Raw genomic sequence first — 27,993 nt, 5'->3', positions numbered from 1 at the left:
CCAGTCTGAGGTGTATTGTGTATTATAAGAGTGACCCCAGTACTTCCTCCCACTTGCAGTGTCTTCCCTCCCTCTCCTTACACACGCTCACTCACATAGACTCCCTTCCCTCCCCCACACTCACTCTCTCTTTCTCATGCACACATAACCACCCTCCCACAACACACACCGTATCTTCCTTCTCTCCCTCACACACACACACATTTCTTCCGCCGCTCTCCCCTCCCACACACTGTTTTCCCCGTCCTCCTCTCTTTCCCACACTGGCACAGAGTGACGGTGGCTGTGCGGTAACAACGCCGAGGAAAGTGCTCTATCCCCCAGGACCGCTCCGCCTCCACCGCGCTGTTGCGGCCGGCGGTCGGGTCCAGCCTCCAGCTGCAGCGGGCGGGAGGCGGCAGGTCTGCGGAACCGGCCGGCTGGACTGCGGTGAGTGCCGGAGGTGGTGGGGATGATTTGAACGAGAGCCGTGCGCTGCCACGGCCGGGGCTCGTCGTCCAAGCAAGGCAGCGCCGGTGGGGAAGGGGGACGCTTGTAAGCCATGGTCCCGGGCGATTGTGGATGGGAGGTGGGAGAAACGACCTAGAACCGGCCCTTTCCCAGGAATCCGCAGCCTCCTCCAGCGCAAAACGAGATTACTCGGCCCGTCGATGCCGTGCCAGCCCATCCAGTCTCCCCCGTCCCGCTTCCCTGTTGAATCCGCTCTAGTGGGTGGAAGGACAACGAATTCCCTCGCTGAGGGAGCGCCGCACGATGCGAGTAAGTTGTGTTGAGGCAACGGAGCAGGCTGCGGGGCATTACTGAAGAGCCGCGCCGTGGGAGGGGCAGTACTGAGGGGGCGTCGTGCTGTGTGATGGTCGGTACTGAGGGAGGGGTAGATGAAGTAGGGTGTTTGCTGTTGTACTGAGGGATTATCATGCACTCAAAGGGGTGGTGAGGGAGTTCTGCCTTTTCTAGTTTTGCAATGGGAATTGATTTCACAGACATCCCTAGGTCAGGGAAGGGCTGCACTGCAAAAGCGCCTTCCATGTCCCCTTCATCCCCTTGCAAACGTTTCCCAGCCAGTCGGAGTTTGTGAAGTCTCTGTTGCAGTGTGTACCGGGTTGGTTTTAGTCTGGTGAATAATGGTGTGTGTTAAACTGAGAGAGATTGAAATGTGTTTGTGTTTGAGAGGTGTCTACCTGAATCACGCCCAGGAGAGCAAGGTGAAGATTTTCCTTCTGTAGCAGTTGTAGTTTTCTGCTGCATTTCTGTAGCCCTGGAATATGGTGGGACTGTCTAGTCTCCCTGCCTAAGGAAGGGGATGGGTGCAGGGAAATGCTGGGAGGTTGGGATGTCAATGTGGACTGAATGTGTCTAACTCCATCGACCAATGAGCAGCGATTTCACTCAAATAATCTTGCAGGACATAGAACAGTACAGGCCCTGCAACCCACAATGTTATGCTGACCTTTTAACCTATTCCAAGATCGATCGAATCTTTTCCTTCCACATAACCCTCCAAAAGGTGACATCCATCATTAAGGATCCCCATCTCCCAAGACATGCCCGCTTTTCATTGTTACCATCAAGGAGAAGGTACAGATGCCTGAAGGCACACACTCAGTGATTCAGGAACAGCTTCTTCCCTTCTGCCATCCAATTTCTGAATGGACATTGAACCCATGAACACTACTTAACTACTTTTTTTGCACTACTTGTTTAATTTAACTATTTAATATAAATAAATTAATTTAATAGAGTGTAATTCACAGTTTTTATTATGTGTTGTAATATACTGCTGCTGCAAAAGCAAGAAATGTCATGACCTATGCCGGTAATATTAAACCTGATTCTGATGTTTCTATCATCCACATCTAACTAAGAGGTTTTTTTTAACTGTCCCTAATGTAAATACCCTGGTAGAATGTTCCACGCACCCACCACTCTATGTAAAGAACTTACCACTGACATCCCCCTCTACTTTCTTCCAATCACTTTAACATTTTGCCACCTTTGTATTGGCCATTTCTGCCCTGGGAAATGTCTCTGGCTGTCCACTCGATATGTGCCTCTTATCCTCCTGTACACCTCTATCGAGTCACCTCTCATCCTCCTCCACTGCAAACAGAAAAGCCCGGGCTGACTCAGCCTTTGCTCATTAGACATGCTCTCTAATCCGGGCAGCATCCTGGTAAATGTTAAATCAGAATGGCCTGATTCTGTGCTGTACAAATCCCTGGTGAATGTTTCCCTGATGGTCTGCCTAAAACCAAACATCACAGGTTCAGAACCAAGGCTGGGCTGTCCAAGACAGAGATGAGGAGACGGTGAGTAGGTGGGTGGGAACATCATCCCGTCGGGCAACGGTTAGAAGGTTTCTGGATGATAATGAAATCAGGATGAGGGTGTTTGATGTAGAGCAACGGGCTGAGATAGAACAGGGGAAGTGGTCATCACAACCTCTGTTGCTGTGCCTATGTCTCTGTGCAGGAGTGTGTGCTGTGAGAGAGGGATGGCAGGGTGTATATGTGGGAAGACCATACAGAACAGAAGCTGTGTGTGGGTGTGTGTGGGGGGGGGGGGGTTACAGAGGGTGTGTGTGGGGCTGTGTGTGTGTGGGAAGACCATACAGAGAAGCTGTGTGTGGGGGTGGGTGTGTGGGGGGGGGGGGTTACAGAGGGTGTGTGTGGGGCTGTGTGTGTGTGGGAAGACCATACAGAACAGAAGCTGTGTGTGGGGGGGGGGTTACAGAGGGTGTGTTTGGGGGGGGGGGTTACAGAGGGTATGTGTGGGGCTGTGTGTGTGTGTGTGGGAAGACCATACAGAACAGAAGCTGTGTGTGGGGGTGGGTGTGTGGGGGGGGGGTTACAGAGGTTGTGTGTGGGGCTGTGTGTGTGTGGGAAGACCATACAGAACAGAAGCTGTGTGTGTGTGTGTGTGTGTGTGTGTGTGTGTGTGTGAGTGTGTGTGGGAAGACCATACAGAACAGAAGCCGTGTGTGTGTGTGGGGGGGGGGGTTACAGAGGGTGTGTGTGGGAAGACCATACAGAACAGAAGCTGTGTGTGTGTGTGTGTGGGGGGGGTGTTACAGAGGGTGTGTATGTCTGTGTGAATGTGGGAGGGCCGTACAGAGGGTAGGGGTGTGTGTGTGTGTGTGTACGCGCACGCAGTTTGTACAAGGCTATGTGTCAAACTGTCTGTACCAGCTGAAGGTGACAGCTCTCTGAACTAAAGCCACTTCCGCTCCACCCACCCGAATTCCGGTTCTTTCCCAACAAACTCCATCTGACCTGTTCCTTAACCCCTGCACTGGGAACTGCCTTTCTCCCAGTGTGTGAATGTGGAGCTATTTGTCCCCTGGAGGGGCAGTTAGTGGTGATACTAACTCACCATTCACCCCCCTCACTCCCCACTCCACCCCAGGGACGGCTCACTCCAGGTGTGAGTCCAACAGGGACAGTCAGGTTGATGTCCTGGATTTTCTGGGCCACCGGTCAGGGGGTGGGGGAGGGAGGTGGGCACTTGGCTGATATATTGGAGGGTTAAAGGAGAAGGAACTTTGATAAAGGGACGGGGGCAGGGGTTGGGTGAGGTCGAGTAGGAGGGTCTCAGCCTGAAAGGTGGAATGTGTGAGGGGGAAGGAAATGATTTGAGAAGCAGTATTTAGTAAGGAGACAGAAATATCAAACCTCTCCCTCTGTTTCCCCCCACTTTGTTTCTGTTATACCTCTGGCCCTATACCCCTTCTGTTTCCTCTCCACTGCCCTCACAACCTCCCTCTGGTTCCCCACCTCCTTCCCTTTCTCCCATGGTTCACTCTCCTCTCCTATCATTTTACTTCAGCCCTTGACCTCTTTCACCTACCACCTCCCCCCCTCCACCCACCCACCTTCTCATGTCTAACATTTCCATGTCTGCCAAGGTTGAAAGTTTGAGTAGTGACAAGTTCACAGAAACTGAGAGGAGACAGGACCAGATAGATGTGTGTTTTAATGGAGGTTTGTAAACTGATGGGCCCTACATCACAGAATTGGTCTGGTTCAGAAATGAGCTGCCAGTGGAAGTGGTGTATGAGGGTTTGGTTAAACATTGAAGAGAAGTTTGGGTGGGTGGGAGGGGTGTGGAGGGCAATGGTCCAGGTGCAGGTTGAATAACAGTTTGGCAAGGCCTAGATGGACTGAATGGCCTGTTTCTGTAGTGCAGAACTCTACAACAATAGAGGGACACAGACCAAATGTGGGGAAGTGAACAAATTTAGACAGACATTTTATTTTATATTTGTTTATTTAAAGACAGCACAGTACAGTCCCTCTGACACACCAAGCCACACAGCCCAGCAATCCACCTACTTAACACTAGCCTAATCATAGGAAGATTTGCAATGAACAAGTGGGCTCCTTCCCTCAAGAATACATGTAGCCTCAGCCGACCCCATTCTGCATCAACAGTTTAGCTGGTGGAGACCAAATACAACATTTCCATGTCAGCCGAGGTTGAAACTACTAACCTACTAAACCACACTTCATTGGACAGTGCAAGGAAACCAGCATGCATGCGGGAAAATGCGCAAACTGGGCTGGAAAATGGCAGGTGGAATATAATGCACACGAGTGTGAGGTGTTGCACTTTGGGAGGACAAACCAGGGTAGGATTTGTACAGTGAGTGGTAGGGCACTGAGGAGTGTGTTGGAACAGGGGGATCCATAACATAAATCCATAATTCTTTGACAATGACATCATAGATAGAGAGCAGAAAGAAAGCTTTTGGCACATTGGCCTTTACAAATCAATGCATTGAGTACAGGAGATGGGATGTTATGTAGTAAGGCCTCATTTGGAGTATTGTGTCCAATGCTGGTCACCTACCTACAAGAAAAATATCAAAAAGATTGAAAGAGGTCAGTAAAATTATGGAATGAAATCAGTGAAATGAGGAAAAACTTCTTCACACAGAGAGTGGTGAATCTGTGGAATTCTCTGCCACAGGAAACAGTTGAGGCTGGTTCATTGGCTATATTTAAGAGGAAGTTAGATATGGCCCTTGTGGCTAAAGGAATCGGGGGTATGGAGAGAAAGTAGGTACAGGGTTCTGAATTGGATGATCAGCCATGATCATACTGAATGGCGGTACAGGCTTGAAGGGCCGAATGGCCTACTCCTGCGTCTATTTTCTATGTTTCTATGAAAATTTACAAGGATGTTGTTGGGCTGGGAGGACATGAGTTATAGGGAAGGGAAATGGGGAGATTTAATAGAGGTATATAAAAATTATGACGCAAATAGATTGAGTGAATGGAAGTGGGCTTTGTCCATTGAGGTTGGGTGAGATTCAAACTGGAGATAGTGGTTTAAGGGTGAAAGGTGAAATGGTTAGGGGAACATGAGGGAGCACTTCTTCACTCAGAGGGTGGTGAGAGTGTGGAAAGCACTGCCAGTGGAGGTGGTGGGTGCAGGTTCTATTTCAACGCTGAAGGGAAGTTTGGATAAGCCAGAGAGTGGTGTATCTGTGGAATGCTCTGCCACCAACAGCGTTGGGAGCCAAGTCTATGGGTATATTCAGGGCGGAAGTTGATCGTTTAGAACATAGAATAGAACAGTACAGGCCCTTCAGCCCACAATGTTGTGCTGACCCTTAAACCCTGCCTCCCATATATCCCACCACCTTAAATTCCTCCATATACCTGTCTAGTAGTCTCTTAAATTTCACTAGTGTATCTGCCTCCACCACTGACTCAGGCAGTGCATTCCACACACCAACCACTCTCTGAGTGAAAAAGCTTCCTGTAATATCCCCCTTGAACTTCCCTCCCCTTACCTTAAAGCCATGTCCTCTTGTACTGAGCAGTGGTGCCCTGGGGAAGAGGCGCTGGCTGTCCACTTTGTCTATTCCTCTTAATATCTTGTACACCTCTATCATGTCTCCTCTCATCCTCCTTCTCTCCAAAGAGTAAAGCCCTAGCTCCCTTAATCTCTGATCATAATCCATATTCTCTAAATCAGGCAGCATCCTGGTAAATCTCCTCTGTACCCTTTCCAATGCTTCCACATCCTTCCTACAGTGAGGCAACCAGAACTGGACACAGTACTCCAAGTGTGGCCTAACTAGAGTTTTATAGAGCTGCATCATTAAACTCTTAAACTCTGTCCCTTGACTTATGAAAGCTAACACCCAACGAGCTTTGTTAACTATCCTATCTACCTGTGAGGCAACTTTCAGGGATCTGTGGACATGTACCCCTAGAGCCCTCTGCTCCTCCACACCACCAAGTATCCTGCCATTTACTTTGTATTCTGCCTTGGAGTTTATCCTTCCAAAGTGTACCACCTCACACTTCTCCGGGTTGAACTCCATCTGCCACTTCTCAGCCCACTTCTGTATCCTATCATTGCCTCTCTGCAATCTTCGACAATCCTCTACACTATCTACAACACCACCAACCTTTGTGTCATCTGCAAACTTGCCAACCCATCCTTCCAGCCCCATATCCAGATCATTAATTAAAATCACGAAAAGTAGGGGTCCCAGAACAGATCCTTGTGGGACACCACTAGTCACAACCCTCCTATCTGAATGTACTCCCTCCACCACGACCCTCTGCCTTCTGCAGGCAAGCCAATTCTGAATCCACCTGGCCAAACTTCCCTGGATCCCATGTCTTCTGACTTTCTGAATAAGCCTACCATGTGGAACCTTGTCAAATGCCTTACTAAAATCCATGTAGATCATATCCACTGCACTACCCTCTTCTATATGCCTGGTCACCTCCTCAAAGAACTCAATCAGGCTTGTTAGGCATGATCTGCCCTTCACAAAACCATGCTGACTGTCCCTGATCAGACCATGATTCTCTAAATGCCCATAAACCCTATCTCTAAGAATCTTTTCCAACAGCTTTCCCACCACAGACATAAGGCTCACTGGTCTATAATTACCTGGTCTATCCCTACTACCTTTTTTGAACAAGGGGACAACATTCGCCTCCCTCCAATCCTCCGGTACCATTCCTGTGGACAACAAGGACATAAAGATCCTAGCCAGAGGTTCAGCAATCTCTTCTCTCACCTTGTGGGGCAGCCTGGGGAATATTGTGTCAGGCCCTGGGGACTTATCCGTCCTAATGTATTTTAACAACTCCAACACCTCCTCTCCCTTAATATCAACATGCTCCAGAACATCAACCTCACTCATATTGTCCTCACCGTCATCAAGTTCCCTCTCATTGGTGAATACCGAAGAGAAGTATTCATTGAGGACCTCGCTCACTTCCACAGCCTCCAGGCACATCTTCCCACCTTTATCTCTAATCGATCCTACCTTCACTCCTGTCATCCTTTTGTTCTTCACATAATTGAAGAATGCCTTTGGGTTTTCCTTTACCCTATTTGCCAAGGCCTTCTCATGCCCCCTTCTTGCTCTCCTCAGCCCCTTCTTAAGTTCCTTTCTTGCTACCCTATATTCCTCAATAGACTCATCTGATCCTTGCTTCCTAAACCTCATGTATGCTGCCTTCTTCCACCTGACTAGATTTTCCACTTCACTTGTCACCCATGGTTCCTTCACCCTACCATTCTTTATCTTCCCCACTGGGACAAATTTATCCCTAACATCCTGCAAGAGATCCCTAAACATCGACCACATGTCCATAGTACATTTTCCTACAAAAGCATCATCCCAATTCACACCTGCAAGTTCTAGCCTTATAGCCTCATAATTTACCCTTCCCCAATTAAAAATGTTCCTGTCCTCTCTGATTCCATCCTTTCCATGATAATGCTAAAGGTCAGGGAGCAGTGATCACTGTCCCCCAGCTGCACACCCATTGACAGATTAGTGACCTGACCCGGTTCGTTACCTAATGCCAGATCTAGTATGGCATTCCCCCTAGTCGGCCTGTCAACATACTGTGACAGAATCCGTCCTGGACACACTTAACAAACTCTGCCCCGTCTAAACCCTTGGAACTAATCAGGTGCCAATCAATATTAGGGAAGTTAAAGTCACCCATGATATCAACCCTGTTATTTTTGCACCTTTCCAAAATCTGCCTCCCAATCTGCTCCTCGGTATCTCTGCTGTTACCAGGGGACTATAGAATACTCCCATTAGAGTAACTGCTCCCTTCCTGTTCCTGACTTCCATCCATACTGACTCAAAAGAGGATCCTGCTACAGCTACCTTTCTGTAGCTGTAATAGTATCCCTGACCAGTAATGACACCCTCCTACCCCTTTTCCCCACTCTCTATGCCTTTTAAAGCACTGAAATACAAGAATATTGAGAATCCATTCCTGCCCTGGTGCCAACCAAGTCTCTGTAATGGCCACTACATCATAATTCCATGTATGTATCCAAGCTCATCACCTTTGTTCCTGATGCTTCTTGCATTGCCCTTCTACCTTACTACCTTTACACCCTTTATTCTGCTTCTCTTTCCTCAAAGCCTCTTTATATGTTAGATCTGGCTTTACTCCATGCACTATACTTGTAGTTCTCGCATGATCTTTATCCTCCTCCACCTCACTATCTGCTCTAATGCTCTGGTTCCCCTCCCCCTGCAAATCTAGTTTAAACCCCCCCCCCCCCCAAGAGCAGAACTAGCAAACCTACCTGCAAGGATGTTAGTCCCCCTCCAGTTTAGGTGCAACCCGTCTGGTCGGAACAGGTCCCACCTTCCCTGGAACAAGGCCCAATTGTCCAGAAACATGAAGCCCTCCCTCCTGCACCAACTTCTTAGCCATGTATTTAGCTGCATTATCTTCCTACTTCTAGCCTCACTAGCACGTGGCACGGATAGCAATCCTGAGATTGCAACCCTGGAGGTCCAGTCCTTCAACTTTGCACCTAACTCTCTAAACTCTCTTTACAGGATCTCCTCCTTCTTCCTATCCACGTCATTGGCCCCTACGTGGACCACGACATCTGGCTGCTCACCCTCCCTCTTGAGAATACTGAGAACTTGATCCGAGATATTGCAGACCCTGGCACCAGGGAGGCAACAGACCATCCAGGATTCTCGATCTCTTTCACAGAAACTCTTATCTGTCCTCCTAACTATTGAATCCCCTATCACTACTGTTTTCCTCTTTTCCCTCCTTCCCTTCTGAGCTGAGGGTCCAGTCTCGGTGCCAGAGACGTGACCACTGCAACTTGCCCCTGGTAGGTCGTCCCCACCAATAGTATCCAAAATGATGTACTTATTGTTGATGGGATCGGCCACACGGGTGCTCTGCTCTTCCTGTCTGTTCCCCTTCCCTCTCCTGACAGTCACCCAGCTACATGCCTCCTGCCTCCTGACTCCTAGGGGTGACTATCTCCCTGAAACTCCTGTCTATTTCTGCCTCTGCCTCCCGAATGATTGGAAGTTCATCCAGCTCCAGTTCCCTAACTCAGTTTGTCAGGAGCTGCAGTTGGATGTACCTTTTACAGGTGTAGTCATCAGGGACAATTGTTCTCGCCCTGACTTCCCACATCCTGCATACGGAGCACTCAACTGCCCTAACTGCTGCCTCCATTACCTTCTTCTCAGTTAATTAGATTATTAAAGGAGCTTATCCGGCCTTACCTGACTGGGAGCAAGTTCATCCTCAGCCTCTGCTCGCCAAATCCTTCCTACTCTGTGTCCCACTACTCTGTTAATCTGCTCGCTTTTTAAACTCTCCCGCTGTCAGAGACTGACCTTCACACACTTGCACAGTTGTGCCCTGTTCAAACTGCCAAATAAATTACGTTTCCTGATCGGTCAGGGATCAAAGGATGTAACAGGAAGGCAGGTGTATGGAGTTGAGTGGATCTTATGGTACAAGTATGGGAGGGGGTATAAGACCATAAGATAAAGGAGCAGAATTAGGCCATTTGGCCAGTTGAGTCTTCTCTGATATTACATCACGAATGATCAATTTTTCCTCTCAGCCCCAATCTCCTGCCTTCTCCCCGTATCCCTTCATACCCTGACCAATCAAGAATCTGTCAACCTCTGCCTTAAATATACATAAAGACTTGGCCTCCACAGCTGCTTGTGGCAAAGAATTCCACAGATTCACCACTCTCCACCTAAAGAAATTCCTCCTCATCTACGTTCTAAAAGGACGTGACTCTTTTTTGAACTGTGTCCTTTGGTCTTAAACTCTTCCACAATGGGAAACATTCTCTCCACAAGGCCTTTCACCATTCAATGGATTTCAATGAGGTCGCCCTTCATTCTTCTGAATTCCAGTAAATACAAGCCCACAGCCGTCAAACGCCCTTCATACAACAAGCCATTCAACCCTGTAATCATTTTCGTGAACTTTCTTTGAACCCTCTCCAGTTTCATCACATCCTTTCTAAGATAAGGGGGCCAGATCTGTTCACATTCTCCAAGTGAGGCTTCACCAGTTCTTTATAAAGTCTCAACATTACATCCTTGCTTTTATATTCTAGTCCTCTTGAAACGAATGCTAACATTGCATTTACCTTCCTCACCACAGACTCAGCCTGCAAGTTAACCTTCAGGGAATCCTGCATGAGGACTCCCCAAATCCCTTTGCACCTCAGTTTTTTGTATTTTCTCTCCATTTAGAAAATAGTCAACCCTTTTGTTTCTTCTACCAAAATGCATGACCATAAATTTCCCAACTCTATTCCACCTGCCACTTCTTTGCCCATCTTCCTAATCTGTCTGTCCTTCTGTAGCCTCCCTATATCCTCAAACCTACCTGCCCCTCCACCTATCTTCATATCACTTTGCAACAAAACCATCAATTCCATTATCCAAATCATGAACATGTAACATAAAAAGAATTGGTCCCCAACACAGACCCCAGTGGAACACCATTAGTCACCAGCAGCCAACCAGAAAAGGTCCCTTTATTCCCGCTCTTTGCCTCCTGCCAATCAGCCACTGCTTTATCTATGCTAGAAACTTCCCTGTAATACCATGGGTCATAGCTTGTTAAGCAGCCTCATGTGTGGCAGCTTGTCAAAGACCTTCTGGAAATCCAAATACATCAACTGATTCTCCTTTGTCTCTCCTGCTTGTTATTTCCTCAAAGAATTCCAGCAGATCTGTCAAGCACGATTTTCCCTTGAGGAAACCATGCTAACTACAACCTATTTTATCATGTGCCTCCAAGAACCCTGAAACCTTATCCTTAATAATCGACTCCAACATCTTCCCAACCAGCGAGATCAGACTATCTGGCCTATAATTTCCTTTCTTCTGCTTCTCTCCCTTCTTGAAGAGTGGAGAAACATTTGCAATTTTCTTGTCTTCCAGAACCATTCCAAAATCTAGTGATTCTTGAAAGATCATTACTAATGCCTCCACAACCTCTTCAGCCGTCTCTTTCAGAACTCTAGGACGCACATTATCTGGTCCAGGAGACTTATCTACCTTCAGACCTTTCAGTCTCCCAATAACTTTCTCCTTAGAAATGGTGAATTCACACACTTCATGACCCCTGACATCTGGAACTTCTACCATACTGTCATTGTCTTCCACAGTGAAGGCTGATGCAAAGTACTTACTCAGTTCATCTGCTATTTCCTTGTCCCCCATTACTACCTCTCCAGCATCATTTCTCAGTGGCCCAATGTCCACTCTTGCCTCCCTTTTACTCTTTATGTATCTGAAGAAACTTACTTTCATATTCCATCTTTACCTGAATGACTTCTGTATTTGCCTTCTGGTGGCACTTGAAAGCTTCCCAATCCTCTAACTTCCCACTTCCATTTGCTCCATTATACACCCTCTCTTTGGCTTTTAAGTTGGCTTTGATTTCTCTTGTTAGCCATGTTGTGTCATCTTTCCTTTAAAATATTTCTTCTTCTTTGGGATGTATATATCCTGTGCCCTCTGAATTGGTTCCAGAAATTCCAGCCATTGCTGTCCTGCTGCCATCCCTGCCAGTGTTCTTTTCCAATCAATTCTGGCCAGTTCCTCTCTCATGCCTCTGTAATTCCCTTTACTCCATTGTAATACTGATATATTTGACTTCAGTTTCTCTTTCTCCAATTTCAGGGTGAATTCAATCATACTATGATGACTTTCACCTAAGCATTCTTTTACCTTAAGCTCTCTAATCATTTCTGGATCATTGCACAGTACCCAGTTCAGAATAGCTGATCCTCTAGTGGGTTTAACCATGAGCTGCTCTAAAATGCCCTGTCACACTCACTCTAGAAACTCACCCTCGTGGAATCCAACACTAACCTGATTTTCCCAATCTACCCTCATGTTGAAATCCTCCATGACTATTGTAACATTGTCCTTTTGACATGCATTTTCTATCTCCCATTGTAACTTGTAGACTACATCCTTACTCCTCTTTAGGGGGTCTGTAAATAACCTTCATCAGGATATTTTACGCTTGCAGTTCCTTAGCTCGGTCCATAATGATTCAACAGCTTCCAAACCTCCGTCACCTCCTTCTCATGTATTGATTTTATTTTTTTACCAAATGAGCAAAGCCACCTCCTCTGCCTTCCTACCTGTCCTTTTGATACAATGTGTATCCTTTGAACATTAAGCTCCCAGCTCTAATCTTCTTTCAGCCATGTTTCAGAGATGCCCACAACATCATACCTGCCAATCTGTAACTGTGCTGCAAATTCATCGATCTTATTCCATACACCGCACGCATCCAAATACAACACCTTCAGTCCTGTATTCACTCTTTACGATTTTGTCTACCTTTTACGTTGGAACTCATCCTGTTTACTGTAATTTTACCCCATCGTCAGCCTGTCCTTGCTATGAATCTCAGTACATACTGCCTCTGTTTGTAAACCAATGAGCTCATCCACAGTACCATAATTCCAGTTCCCAACCCCTGCCAAATTAGTTTAAACCCTCCTGAACAATTCTAGCAAGCCTGCCCACAAGAATATTGGACCCCTCGGGTTCAGGTGTAACTTGTCCCTTTTGTACAGGTCATACCTTCCCCAGAAGAGATCCCAATGATCTGTAAATCGGAACCCCTGCCCCCTGTACCAGTTCCTCAGCCACACATTCCGCTGTCAAATCATTCTATTCCTACCCTCTCCAGCCCTGTATCTCTGCCCAAGCTAATGGAGGCCTATCTCCCGAACACCTTCTTCATCTGCCTCTTCTGCCTCCTTCAGGGTACCTTGGACTTGGTCACCAAGCTCTCTCTGTACTTCACTATTCCCAGGGACCCTACCATTCCATGTGAATAGTGAGCCATAATTGGTCTTCCCGCAGTGCATCACTCGGAAGACTCCAGATTAAATTCCACCTGTCTTACCCAGCAATCACTATTGTCTCCATTTGATTTTCAGAGGGATCCTGGTGTTGTACACAAGCCTTTGGGAGCCAATATATAGTAGCACCAGGCAATGAGGGATACTGGCCTCTATTTGCAGGAAGTTTGAACCATTGCAGACTTTTTACTACAATAAAACAGGCCAGTTGTGATTACACCTAGAGTATTATGCATATTAATCAACAGGTCAGGCAGCATCTATGGAGGGGAATAAACAGTTGATGTTTCAGGTAAAGAATCATTATCAGGAGTGGAGAGGAAGAGGACAGAAGCCAGAATTAGAAGATAGGAAGGAAAGGTGTACAGGTTGGCAGGTGATAGGTGAGGGGGAAGGTGGGCAGGTGGAATGAAGTAAGGAGATGGGAGCTGATAGGTGGGAAAGGTAAAGGGCTGGAGAAGAAAGGGTCTGACAAGAGAGGAGAGTGGATCATGGGAAAAGGGAAAGAAGGAGAGACACTGGAAGAGGTGATGGACAGGCACCTATCCAAAATCAAACTCATATCTACGACTTCTGTTGGCAACTTGTTCCATGTTCTCACTACCCTGAGTGGAGAAGTTAATGCTCAGGTCCCCCCCCCCCGAAACAGTCCTGAGGTAACCAGCAATATGACTTTGCTGGTGATGCAGGAAGCTGGTTTGGACTATGTCTGGCTCAAGATGTTCTTGGAGTTCTGCTGTGACCTGTCACTTTCCTCCCCCCAGGGTTTGAGTATCCAACGCCCTCCGTCCTTATGCCCAGTGTCACTGAAGAGGCAAGATCCTCCTCTTTTGCTGAAGGTCAGTTTCTATGTGGTTCTGATCACTGACACCCACTTCACCCTGCCACCAGCCGCAGGCACCCTGTAAACGCTGGCTTACAGTGGGAATGGGGGCTAGTTACTCCCACTGAGAGGGGTTGGGGGGGGCCGCAGCAATATTACAACACAGAGCAAGTGAGCTCAGATGCTGCTGTTCAGGGGTTGGGCATCCCCTCAATGATGAGTCAGCTAAGGCAGGGAGTGTGGAACATAGGAGGGGAGGTTGTTTGAAGTGGGGGAGGGGGAGCACAAGACAAGGGGGAAGGTGGGACGCAGGACGGAGGAGAGAGGGATTGTTTGAGTTGGGGGAGGGAGTGCATGGGATGGAGGAGGGAAAGGGAGTGTGGGATGGAATAGGAGTTATTTGAGGTGGGGAGGGGTTGTTTGTTGGGGGGAGGGAGTGCATGGGATGGAGGAGGGAGGGGGAGTGTGGGACAGAGGTGGGGAGGGGGAGTGTGGGACAGAGGAGGAGAGAGTGCGTGTTTGTGCTGTTGGGAACAGACAGGAAACCTAGGGAATGGGAATGTGTCTGTGCCTGTTTGGGGGTTTTGGTGCTGTGCATGTTGCTGCCGTGCACCCTTGGTCTGTTCCAGCTGCTTGGATCGTGCTGTTTGCAGCTGGACGTGGCAGATCCAGGAAGGGGTGGGGGGGCTGCTCCTCTCTCTCTGGATGTAACTGAGGGAGAGTTAGCTGGCCTACAGTCCCCAGAGTGAATCTGTAAGGAGAGAGTTATTGATCACAGCGGGTGGCCATCTCAGCCCCTCCCCGCCCTCCAGCGGGGTAAGGTTCTAGCAACAGGCAAGGTGCGTGATGTCAGTGTAAGCACCGTCCTCTCACCCCCATCCCCTCCCTCAGCAGGGTATGGATGAACCTCTGGGCTCAGTGGGATTAACTCCCACCTCACAGTAGCCAGTCGTGTCTCCTTACAGACAGTGGGGGGCATTGAACCCAGGTTGCGGAAGGCAGAGAATCCTGAATAAGCAGAGAGCTGGCACAAGCAGGTAGGACCGAGTGGCAGCCGCCCTGTGGTTGGTGCCCAGCCAGTCAGCAGCGTGAGGCTCCTCAGTCTTCTGAATGAATCCAGGGTCCATAACCCACCGACCATCATTCAAATCGAGTAATTAACTGTACTGTGGAGAAAAGTAGGGCTTTACAACGAGTAGTCAAAATTGCCCAGTGAATCACCAGTAACAGCCTCTGCCATCGAGGGCTTTCAGTATTCCCAGAAAGGTGCAGAAAAGTGCCAGTAACATCCTGAAGGATCCCGCCCACCATGCTCATGGACTGTCTGTCCCACTGCCATTTGAGGGGGGTGGGGGGAGATTACGTAGCAGGCACTCCAAGACCACCAGACTCAAAAACAGTTACGTTCCCCAAGCGGTGAGGCTGATCAACACCTCCACACCCTCAACCACCACTACTTTATCATTTCCTGTCAGTCACCTTGTCTACAGACACAACTGTGCCTCGTGTCACTTTATGAACATGCAATCAGTCTATGGGTATAAGCTATCTTATGTATTTATACTTACTGTGTTTCTTTTATTCTTATTTTGTTCTTTACCTTATTGTGGGTTTTTTTTGTGCTGAATTGAATCCGGAGAAACAATTATTTTGTTTCTGTTTACACTTGTCTACTGGATATAAAAGTAAACTATCTTGAATCAGGAGTTAGACTTCAACTCAGATTATTGGCTAGGTGAAGCAGGTGGAATTGGTGGCTGGTGGTAAATTCCAGCCCCCACCCCCCATTTGTATAGTTCAGGACAATCCCAGTAGGTCACTGGTTGTCCAAACCCACCCTGGGAGTGTAACAGGAATCCGAACCCACCCTGGGAGTGTAACAGGAATCCGAACCCACCCTGGGAGATTGTAACAGGAAACCGAACACACCCTGGGAGAGTGTAACAGGAAACCGAACCCACCCTGGGAGCGTAACAGGAAACCGAACCCACCCTGGGAGCGTAACAGGAATCCGAACCCACCCTGGGAGTGTAACAGGAATCCGAACCCACCCTGGGAGTGTAACAGGAACCCGAACCCACCCTGGGAGATTGTAACAGGAAACCGAACACACCCTGGGAGAGTGTAACAGGAATCCGAACCCACCCTGGTAGTGTAACAGGAATCCGAACCCACCCTGGTAGTGTAACAGGAATCCGAACCCACCCTGGGAGAGTGTAACAGGAACCCGAACCCACCCAGGGAGTGTAACAGGAACCCGAACCCACCCTGGGAGATTGTAACAGGAACCCGAGCCCACCCTGGGAGTGTAACAGGAACCCGAACCCACCCTGGGAGTGTAACAGGAATCCGAACCCACCCTGGGAGTGTAACAGGAATCCGAACCCACCCTGCCCTGGGAGAGTGTAACAGGAAACCGAACCCACCCTGCCCTGGGAGAGTGTAACAGGAAACCGAACCCACCCTGCCCTGGGAGAGTGTAACAGGAAACCGAACCCACCCTGGGAGTGTAACAGGAATCCGAACCCACCCTGGGAGTGTAACGGGAATCCGAACCCACCCTGGGAGCGTAACAGGAACCCGAACCCACCCTGGGAGAGTGTAACAGGAATCCGAACCCACCCTGGGAGAGTGTAACAGGAATCCGAACCCACCCTGGGAGTGTAACAGGAACCCGAACCCACCCTGGGAGATTGTAACAGGAACGCGAGCCCACCCTGGGAGTGTAACAGGAACCCGAACCCACCCTGGGAGAGTGTAACAGGAATCCGAACCCACCCTGGGAGAGTGTAACAGGAATCCGAACCCACCCTGGGAGTGTAACAGGAATCCGAACCCACCCTGGGAGTGTAACAGGAAACCGAACCCACCCTGCCCTGGGAGAGTGTAACAGGAATCCGAACCCACCCTGCCCTGGGAGAGTGTAACAGGAAACCGAACCCACCCTGCCCTGGGAGAGTGTAACAGGAATCCGAACCCACCCTGGGAGTGTAACGGGAATCCGAACCCACCCTGGGAGCGTGTAACGGGAATCCGAACCCACCCTGGGAGAGTGTAGCGGGAATCCGAACCCACCCTGGGAGAGTGTAGCGGGAATCCGAACCCACCCTGGGAGAGTGTAGCGGGAAACCGAACCCACACTGGGAGAGTGTAACAGGAAACCGAACCCACCCTGAGAGAGTGTAACAGGAAACCGAACCCACCCTGGGAGCGTAACAAGAAACCGAACCCACCCTGGGAGAGTGTAGCAGGAAACCGAACCCACACTGGGAGAGTGTAACAGGAAACCGAACCCACCCTGAGAGAGTGTAACAGGAAACCGAACCCACCCTGGGAGAGTGTAACAGGAATCCGAACCCACCCTGGGAGAGTGTAACAGGAATCCGAACCCACCCTGGGAGAGTGTAACAGGAATCCGAACCCACCCTGGGAGAGTGTAACAGGAATCCGAACCCACCCTGGGAGCGTAACAGGAAACCGAACCCACCCTGGGAAAGGGTAAAGGAATCCGAACCCACCCTGGGAGAGTGTAAAGGAATCCGAACCCACCCAGGGAGTGTAACAGAAATCCGAACCCACCCTGGGAGTGTAACAGGAAACCGAACCCACCCTGGGAGTGTAACAGGAAACCGAACCCACCCCGGGAGAGTGTAACAGGAATCCGAACCCACCCCGGGAGAGTGTAACAGGAATCCGAACCCACCCCGGGAGAGGGTAAAGGAATCCGAACCCACCCCGGGAGAGTGTAACAGGAATCCGAACCCACCCCGGGAGAGTGTAACAGGAACCCGAACCCACCCTGGGAGTGTAACAGGAATCCGAACCCACCCTGGGAGTGTAACAGGAATCCGAACCCACCCTGGGAGAGTGTAACAGGAAACCGAACCCACCCTGGGAGAGTGTAACAGGAATCCGAACCCACCCTGGGAGAGTGTAACAGGAATCCGAACCCACCCTGGGAGTGTAACAGGAAACCGAACCCACCCTGGGAGAGTGTAAAGGAATCCGAACCCACCCTGGGAGTGTAACAGGAAACCGAACCCACCCTGGGAGAGTGTAAAGGAATCCGAACCCACTCTGGGAAAGGGTAAAGGAATCCAAACCCACCCTGGGAAAGGGTAAAGGAATCCGAACCCACCCAGGGAGCGTAACAGAAATCCGAACCCACCCTGGGAGTGTAACAGGAAATCGAACCCACCCTGGGAGTGTAACAGGAAACCGAACCCACCCTGGGAGTGTAACAGGAATCCGAACCCACCCTGGGAGTGTAACAGGAAACCGAACCCACCCTGAGAGAGTGTAACAGGAAACCGAACCCACCCTGAGAGAGTGTAACAGGAAACCGAACCCACCCTGGGAGTGTAACAGGAATCCGAACCAACCCTGGGAGTGTAACAGGAATCCGAACCCACCCAGGGAGTGTAACAGAAATCCGAACCCACCCTGGGAGTGTAACAGGAATCCGAACCCACCCTGAGAGAGTGTAACAGGAATCCGAACCCACCCAGGGAGTGTAACAGGTATCCGAACCCACCCTGGGAGTGTAACACGAATCCGAACCCACCCTGGGAGAGTGTAAAGGAATCCGAACCCACCCTGAGAGAGTGTAACAGGAAACCGAACCCACCCTGGGAGTGTAACAGGAATCCGAACCCACCCTGGGAGTGTAACACGAATCCGAACCCACCCTGAGAGAGTGTAACAGGAATCCGAACCCATCCTGGGAGCGTAACAGGAAACCGAACCCAATCTGGGAGCGTAACAGGAATCCGAACCCACCCAGGGAGCGTAACAGGAAACCGAACCCACCCTGGGAGAGTGTAACAGGAATCCGAACCCACCCTGGGAGTGTAACAGGAATCCGAACCCACCCTGGGAGTGTAACAGGAATCCGAACCCACCCTGGGAGTGTAACAGGAATCCGAACCCACCCTGGGAGTGTAACAGAAATCCGAACCCACCCTGGGAGTGTAACAGGAATCCGAACCAACCCTGGGAGTGTAACAGGAATCCGAACCCACCCAGGGAGTGTAACAGAAATCCAAACCCACCCTGGGAGAGTGTAAAGGAATCCGAACCCACCCTGGGAGTGTAACAGGAACCCAAACCCACCCTGAGAGAGTGTAACAGGAAACCGAACCCACCCTGGGAGTGTAACAGGAATCCGAACCCACCCTGAGAGAGTGTAACAGGAAACCGAACCCACCCTGGGAGTGTAACAGGAATCCGAACCCACCCTGGGAGTGTAACACGAATCCGAACCCACCCTAGGAGAGTGTAAAGGAATCCGAACCCACCCTGAGAGAGTGTAACAGGAATCCGAACCCATCCTGGGAGCGTAACAGGAAACCGAACCCAATCTGGGAGCGTAACAGGAATCCGAACCCACCCAGGGAGTGTAACAGGAATCCGAACCCACCCAGGGAGCGTAACAGGAATCCGAACCCACCCTGGGAGAGTGTAACAGGAATCCGAACCCACCCTGGGAGAGTGTAACAGGAAACCGAACCCACCCTGGGAGAGTGTAACAGGAATCCGAACCCACCCTGGGAGAGTGTAACAGGAATCCGAACCCACCCTGGGAGAGTGTAAAGGAATCCGAACCCACCCTGGGAGAGTGTAACAGGAATCCGAACCCACCCTGGGAGAGTGTAAAGGAATCCGAACCCACCCTGGGAGAGTGTAACAGGAATCCGAACCCACCCTGGGAGAGTGTAACAGGAATCCGAACCCACCCAGGGAGTGTAACAGGAATCCGAACCCACCCTGGGAGAGTGTAACAGGAATCCGAACCCACCCTGGGAGAGTGTAACAGGAATCCGAACCCACCCTGGGGGAGTGTAACAGGAATCCGAACCCACCCTGGGAGAGTGTAACAGGAATCCGAACCCACCCTGGGAGAGTGTAAAAGAACAGGAAACCACAAATTCAGTTGGCTTTACATTTGTTGTTGGGAAACTTTCAAAACTGTTATAAAAGTAACCAAGTAAAGTCAACACGGCTTTGTCAAAGGAAAGTCATGTTTGAGCAATTTATAAGAAGGCACAAGAGTAAGGGACCTGGTGGGTTTCTGGACTTGGGATCAGAGAAGGTACTTGCCAAGTAGCAGAAAATGAAACCTTGTCGTTTATGAGGTGATTTACCGAACGGTAATACATCCTTCTGGCCCAGTTACACCCATGTGACCAATTCACCTACTAACCCTATGTGCTCGGAATGTGGGGAGAACCGGAGTACCTGGAAGGAATCCATGTGGTCACAGGGAGAACAATCAAATTCTTACAGACGGCAGTGGGAATTGAACCTGGGTCACTGACAATTTAGTAGTGTTATGCTAACTACTTGGCTACCGTGCTGTACTAGTGTCAGTAGGGGGAGTGTAACTGGCAGGAAATGGGGTAGATGGGGTACACTCACTTTCATCGGTCTAAAACTGGACTGCTGCCCCAATGTTCATCACTCTAGCATCCAGTCACATCCCTGCCAAATGCCTTGAGGGTACACAGAGTGTGGGGATCTGAGCCAATTCCATCTCCAAGGGGATAGGCGCCTGATACACTGGTCACCACATCAGTGCGGAGGGACCAGGAGAGGTTGCTGCTGAGGAATCTCAGTTGGCAATCATCTCTCCAGGGCTAAGGGCGAGGTTGTGTTCACCACACGTCTTCCTGAAGTCAACAGTCAGCTCTTTCATTGAACAAACAGCATAGTACAGGCCCTTTAGTCCATTATGTTGTTCTGATGTTTTAACGTAATGTAAGATCAATCTAACCCTTCCATCCTACACAGCCTCCATTTTACTGTCATCCATGTGCCTGTCTAAGAGTCTCTTAAATGTCCCTAAAGTATCTGCCTCTACACCACCCCAGCAGGATGTTCCACACACCCACTACTCTGTATAACAACCTACCTCTGACGTCCCCCAATAGTTTCCTCCATTCACTTTAAGATTATGCCCCCCCCATGTGAACCGTTATTTTGCTGGTATTAGGGGCTGCGTTAATGTTCTGACACCGTGACCACTGAGATTCTCTTAAAGGTCCCTAATGTATGTTAATGTATAAAGCGGAGGTTGATAGGTTCTTGATTAGTCAGGGAGTCAAAGGTTATAGGGAGAAGGAAGGAGAATGGGATTAGAGTCAGAGAGTCATAGAACTCCTACTGCACAGAAACAGACATTCTGAAGTCTCTATGTGCCCCACTGTTCATCATGTAAGAGCTACGCTGGTTTGCCTATCTGTGATGCCACTTTCAAAGGATATCTGTATTCCCAGATCCCTCAGTTCTGCCACTCTCCTCAATGCCCTACCGTTCACTGTGTAAGACCTACCCTGGTTGGTCCACACTCCTCAATGCCCTACCATTCACTGTGTAAGACCTACCCTGACTGGTCCACTCTCCTCAATGCCCTACCGTTCACTGTGTAAGACCTACCCTGGTTGGTCCACACTCCTCAATGCCCTACCATTCACTGTGTAAGACCTACCCTGACTGGTCCACTCTCCTCAATGCCCTACCGTTTACTGTGTAAGACCTACCCTGGTTGGTCCACACTCCTCAATGCCCTACCGTTCACTGTGTAAGACCTACACCGATTGGTCCACACTCCTCAATGCCCTACCGTTCACTGTGTAAGACCTACACCGATTGGTCCACACTCCTCAATGCCCTACCGTTCACTGTGTAAGACCTACACCGATTGGTCCACACTCCTCAATGCCCTACCATTCACTGTGTAAGACCTACACCGATTGGTCCACACTCCTCAATGCCCTACCATTCACTGTGTAAGACCTACACCGATTGGTCCACTCTCCTCAATGCCCTACCGTTCACTGTGTAAGACCTACCCTGACTGGTCCACTCTCCTCAATGCCCTACCATTCACTGTGTAAGACCTACCCCGACTGGTCCACTCTCCTCAATGCCCTACCGTTCACTGTGTAAGACCTACACCGATTGGTCCACACTCCTCAATGCCCTACCGTTCACTGTGTAAGACCTACACCGATTGGTCCACACTCCTCAATGCCCTACCGTTCACTGTGTAAGACCTACACCGATTGGTCCACACTCCTCAATGCCCTACCGTTCACTGTGTAAGACCTACACCGATTGGTCCACACTCAATGCCCTACCGTTCACTGTGTAAGACCTACCCCGACTGGTCCACTCTCCTCAATGCCCTACCATTCACTGTGTAAGACCTACACCGATTGGTCCACACTCAATGCCCTACCGTTCACTGTGTAAGACCTACACCGATTGGTCCACACTCAATGCCCTACCATTCACTGTGTAAGACCTACACCGATTGGTCCACACTCCTCAATGCCCTACCATTCACTGTGTAAGACCTACCCTGGTTAGTCCACTCTCCTCAATGCCCTACCGTTCACTGTGTAAGACCTACACCGATTGGTCCACCAAAGCGCAACACCTCACACTTGCCTGTGTTGAACTCCATTTGCCATTTTTCCAGCTGGTCCAGATCCTGCTACAAGCTGTGGTAGTCTCCTCGCTGTCCATAGCACCCCCAACCTCGGTGAGATCAGCAAATTTGCTGATCCACTTTCAGAGGACTAATGATGGCAGAGTAATCGATGGGCTGAATAGCCTAATTCTGTTCCTCTGTCTCATGGTCTTATAATGCAGGTGCCTTTGTGCTGGGGTTTATTCTGAGGGGCTTAACGGGAGATTTACCATCACGGTCCTGAGCACAGTAGAAGCCGCTGAACTCGGTGTGAAATGGCTGACATTGAAACGCTACTTAGAGGCAACGCTGGTGCAGATGGTGTGAAACCGATGCCCTCTGTCTCCTTGACTCGGGAACGCTGATGAGCATTAGCAGGTTCCTGATGCAGATACTGGTCTCTTCTCGGCAGGCCAGGGGAATTAAAGCCAGAAGATCAAAGTGCCCGCTCCGCAGCCACTTATCTTCAGGAAACGCGACTTTCCAGGAACCTCATTAAAAGATGTAATAATTCTTTGTGAAGCTCTTGTGTGAGCTGGCAGGCAGCCAGCATGAGAATCAATCCTCTCTGCTCCTTAAATCACCACCTCCAGCCTGAAACAGGCACATCTAATTGTGCACCTATCAGACCATTCAGTCCATCGTCTTCTCCACACTTCCATCATGGCTAACCCCCTGTAAATACCGACACACTCCCCCGGGACCCCCTGTAAATACCGACACACTCCCCCGGGACCCCCTGTAAATACCGACACACTCCCCCGGGACCCCCTGTAAATACCGACACACTCCCCCGGGACCCCCTGTAAATACCGACACAAAATCAGGTGTAGCACGGACTCTCACCAAGATGCTGTCCTGTCCTTTTGTGGTGAAGATGCCAAACTGGGGAAGTAGTCACTCTCACACTGCCTCTTAGGCCTGGATGGATGGTGTGATACGGTTAGTGCAGAAGCTGGGAGATTTGGTCGCATCTGGACACCACAAAATGCTGACAGGACTCAGCAGGGGAATAAATAGTTGATGCTTCAGGCCAACAGAGGTCTCAAATGCACATCCTCAGACGGTGTTTTTCATTGACACAAACAACTGATTTCACTCTATATTTCTATGTTTTGTTGTACATATAATAAATAAAAATAATCTTTATCTTTGAACAGAAAGCTGTCCACGGGGCTGACATCCGCTCGTCTCCAATGTACCGGTGCTGGAGCACTGGACACTATGAGAGCCGTGGCCAGGGTACATCACCCAACTCTGCTGCCCAGGAGTGCTGCTGTGTGTCCACAAGAGGGGGCACAGGTAGGTACATTGTGCCCAGACTCCGAGGGACACTGTTCCACAGCTGTCTCCCAAACCCCAGCAAATCCTCCCCTCTCCACTGTCCCTTCCCCGTAACACCCTCTCTCCATCCCCTAATCTTCTCTTCATCTCCATTACCCGTAACCCCTCCACTCCATTCCCCAATTCCCCTCTGTCTCCTGTCCCCCATTCCCCTTCCCCCTTCCCTCTTCCTCCTTTTCCTCTGTCTCCCATCTCCTAACCTCCTTCCAGTCCACATCCCCACCTCTCCAATCCCCCCCTCCCCTCCCCTGCCCCCCCCCCCCGCCCCGCAGATAGCTGAGGAGGGGTTGCAATCCCTGGTCACAGTGTGATTGTGTTTGTTCTAGGTACAGTGAGGGTGTTTGTCATTCCCGGGACTATGCTGAGAGGCCAGGATGGACACAGCCATGGAATTGGATAATTTCCATTCAGTGCCCGAGGCCATGGACAAGTCATCCGTAAAGCAGGGCTGGTATGTTTCCTACCCAGTCAGCTTCCAGGTGTCGCTGACCAGCTTTCTGACGCTGGAGATTGTGCTGGCATTCGGCAGCAACCTGATGGTGCTGGTCCTGTACTGTGTGCAGAGTGGCCTGGTAGACTCGATCAGTAACGTGGTGACCATGAACCTGCATGTGCTGGACCTCATCATCTGCCTGGTGTGTGTCCCCCTGACCGTCACCGTGGTGCTGACCCCGCTCGACGGTGATGTGGCACTCCTATGTTGTTTCCACGAGGCATGTGTCACCTTTGCCAGCGTGGCCACCGCCGTCAATGTGCTGGTGATCAGCCTGGACAGGTACGACATCTCGGTGCGGCCAGCCAACAGGCTGCTGACGCCCGGCCGGGCGGTGCTTCTGCTAGCCGCCGTCTGGCTCCTCTCACTGCTGGTCTTTTTCACGCCCTTTGTCGAGGCCGAGTTCTTCAGGGTTCCGCTGCAGAGCCCCGCCTGGCAGAACCGGAGCCTGCTGTGCATTGGCACCAGAGAGTACCGGCGCCGGCCGGCCGTCTACGGCCATCTCTTCCTGCAGATCCCCTGCTTCTGCTTGGCTGCTGCGGGCATGCTGGCTGCCTACTCCCGCATTCTAAAGGCGCTCGACATCCGCGTCGGCAACCACTTCGGCCGCGGGCAGAAGCACAAGAGTAGGAGGCGGAGGCGACGAAAGAGGAAGGGCACGGGGGCAGGGGCGGCCTCGCTCGGCACTCAGTACGAGAGCAGGAGGCCGGCCCCTGCCACGGGAGGACCACCCCCTCCACTGGGCGTCCACGCCTCAGTGTCGGTGATCATCGCGCTGCGGCGGGCAGTCAGGCGGCACCGCGACCGACGGCAGAGGCAGAGGCGGGTGTTCCGGATGTCACTCATCACCGTCTGCACCTTCCTGCTGTGCTGGGCTCCTGTCTCAGTGGTGAACGTGTTGCTGCTGAGTCTGGGGCCCAGTGACCGGCTGATCCGTCTGCGCCTCTGCGGCCTAGCGCTCGCCTACGCCACCACTGTCCTCCACCCACTGCTGTATGCCTTTGCCCGACACAAGTTCCGTCAGGTCCTCAAGAGCAAGGTGAAGAAGCGGGTAGTGTCCGTGCTGCAAGTTGATCCTGCGCCCAGTGCCACTGTCATCCACAATTCCTGGGTGGAGACTGGCAAGGCTCAGCAGGCAGGGGCAGCTGGGGCTCGGTCCCAGCCCCTGGTCCACGTCCAGGCCTGATCCTCCACACCACAGCACAGGCCCACTTCAGCACTTGACCCCAATCCCCCATCCCACCCTCAATCACCCCAATCCCCTATCCCACTCTCAACCACCTCATTCCCCCAATCCCATCCTCAACCATTCCCCCAATCCCATCCTCAATCACCCACATCCCCAATAACACCCTCAATTACCCCTATTCCCCAATAACAATCACCCCCATTCCTGCAATCCCACCCCACCCTCAATCACACCCATTCCTCTATCTCAATTACCCCCATTCCCCAATTTCACTCTATCACCCCTTTCCTCCCTCAAACTCCCAATCCTACCTTCAATTCTCCTATTTTCGATCTCGCTCGCCCACCTTCCCCAAGCCCCTTCCTCGATCCCACCCTCAAATACCACCATCCCTCCCTCTTCCACCCTCAGTCCCAACCTCAAACACCAGCATTCCTCCATCTACCCCAAACTTCACCCTCAATCTCACCTATTCTCAAACTTGCCCTCCCTTCTTCCATCTCCCCATCCCACCCTCATTCCCCCCTTTCCATCTCTTCCTCCCTTCCAGAACCAAAGGCACCAAGGTCCTACCCCTAGAGCACCCAGCAAGACCCTTCAGCACCGAAGCCCTGTCCCTACTCTTGACAGCACCCAGTGGAACACAGCAGTGCATAGGTTAAACCAGTCCCAGAACCATAGCCAGCAGAGGGGTCCACCAACAACCCCCTCACCTAGGCCCCACATCCCTCCCACCCTCACCTCTTTTGTACTGGAGGCTCCTAGCTGCCTCTGGAGAGAAGGTAAAGGCCAGTTTCAGTGCCAGTGTGGGGAGGCAGGAGCGGTGTCCCACCAGGAGATGGAGGTTACTACAACATGAGGCTGCCAGAAGAACCCAGTGCTCCACTGGGTACAAAACTCCAGGAGCTCATGCCGACACAGACTCAACTGGACAGACAGATACTGTGCCCCAGACCAGATCAGAAGCTGGGTATCCTGTGGGTTGTGACTCATCTCCTGACACACCAGGCTCTTTGCACCACCTAGCAGGCACAGGTCGGGAATGTGATTGAACTCTCTCCACTGGCCTAGGTGAGCACAGCTCTCGAGAAGTTCAACACTGTCCAGAACAAAGAACCCGCTGGATCTGCCCTGCCCACCTCATGAAACAAACACCCTGTCCCTCCAGTACTGGCACACTGAGGCTGCAGAATTCACTCCTCCCAGAACAGTGACTCTACCTCCAAGAACAAAGGCAGTGGGTGCAGAGAGACACCACCACCTGCAGGTTCCCCAGCACCGTGGCTCGGAAATGTCTCGCTGTTCCTTCCTTGTCATTGGCTCTAAACCCTGAACTCCCTCCCCACCAGCACCGTGGTGAACACCTTCACCAGAAGGACTGCAAAGAGCACCTCAGCCCCTCCTTTTCGAGGGCAATTGGGGTGAGGGCAATAAACACTGACTGACTAACAGGAGGAGTTTTATTCTTTCAGAACCTCATAAACCCTCAGAGTGCAGAGGTAGGGCCGACTAATGTGTCAGCATGGAGGGTGGTGCCTAGTGTCGGTGAGGAGATGGGCCCACCGTGCAGTGGAGGGACCCTCAGAGCATGGAGGCTGGTGCCTAGTGTCGGTGAGGAGATGGACCCACCGTGCAGTGGAGGGACCCTCAGAGCATGGAGGCTGGTGCCTAGTGTCGGTGAGGAGATGGACCCACCGTGCAGTGATAGGGCCCTCAGATCACAGAGCATGGAGGGGGGGTCAACAAATGAGTCAGTGTGGTGAAAGGACACTCAGAGCACGAGGTGGGACCCTCAGAAGGTAGAGGGAGACCTTCAGAGCACAGAGCATGGAGGCAGCTTCCACTGACTGCAAAGCTGGGAAATTTGGTGAATTGGGCAAGAGGTTTTGGAAAATATGGAGGGTTAAATTAAGAAAATACAATTATGAAACTAAAGCTGAGACTAAAAGAATACCAGCAGGAGTGGTTCAGTCCGAGTAAGAAATGACTAGTTTTCAAATACAGACAGAAAGAGCTCCTTCAGCCCAAATCATGCATGCTGATTTTTGTCCATCTGCACACAAATTCCATTTATACATGTTAAGACCTTGTCCTTTTGTATTTTGCCTACTTAATTGTTGTCTAATGTCTCTGAAACATGGTGATTGTTGACATTTAATAGAACCAGGCCCTTCAACCTAACAGCTGACATCAACTCTCCATGATCTACCCCGTTCACCATTGTTTGGCCCATACCTCTCAATTCCTGCCCAAATGCCTTTTAGAGCATTGAACAGACAGTACCAGCCCTCCGGTCCATGATGTTGTGCCAGCCTTTTAACCTCCTGTAAGATCAATCTAACCCTTCCCTCCCACAGTGCTCTCCATTTTTCTATCATCCATGTGGCTGAGTCTGCCTCTACCCCTGCCCTTGGCAGTGTGACCCTTACCCCCACCTCCCTCTTTCAAAAAAACCTACCTCTGACATCTCTTCCCACCCCCACCCCTGT

The 27,993-nt window shown here is 50.6% G+C and overlaps 1 protein-coding gene and 1 long non-coding RNA gene across 3 annotated transcripts in view; one reads left to right on the top strand and one right to left on the bottom strand.

Moving 5' to 3' along the window:
• Nucleotides 1–27,993, bottom strand: part of LOC132377658 (uncharacterized) — a 64,861-nt gene that overhangs the window by 19,696 nt on the left and 17,172 nt on the right. The window lies entirely within an intron of this gene.
• On the top strand, nucleotides 28–27,990 carry LOC132377657 (G-protein coupled receptor 22-like). 2 transcript variants are annotated; one of them, XM_059943862.1, is made up of 4 exons: nucleotides 28–429; nucleotides 13,947–14,021; nucleotides 23,639–23,780; nucleotides 24,149–27,990. In XM_059943862.1, exon 4 carries the CDS (start codon nucleotides 24,197–24,199, stop codon nucleotides 25,499–25,501), a length of 1,305 nt encoding a protein of 434 aa, XP_059799845.1. In that variant the 5' UTR covers nucleotides 28–429; nucleotides 13,947–14,021; nucleotides 23,639–23,780; nucleotides 24,149–24,196; the 3' UTR covers nucleotides 25,502–27,990. The 2 variants fall into 2 exon arrangements, with proteins under 2 accessions (XP_059799845.1, XP_059799846.1); XM_059943863.1 differs by lacking the exon at nucleotides 13,947–14,021.

This window comes from Hypanus sabinus, chromosome 19 (genome assembly GCF_030144855.1).
Source record: "Hypanus sabinus isolate sHypSab1 chromosome 19, sHypSab1.hap1, whole genome shotgun sequence".
NCBI lineage: Eukaryota > Metazoa > Chordata > Chondrichthyes > Myliobatiformes > Dasyatidae > Hypanus > Hypanus sabinus.
Note: the sequence above shows the minus strand (reverse complement) of the source record. Positions and strands in the feature narration are given on the sequence as shown.

Coding starts and splice junctions, on each gene's coding strand:
- LOC132377657 (XM_059943863.1), top strand. CDS start 24,197: ATGGACACAGCCATGGAATTGGATAATTTCCATTCAGTGCCCGAGGCC.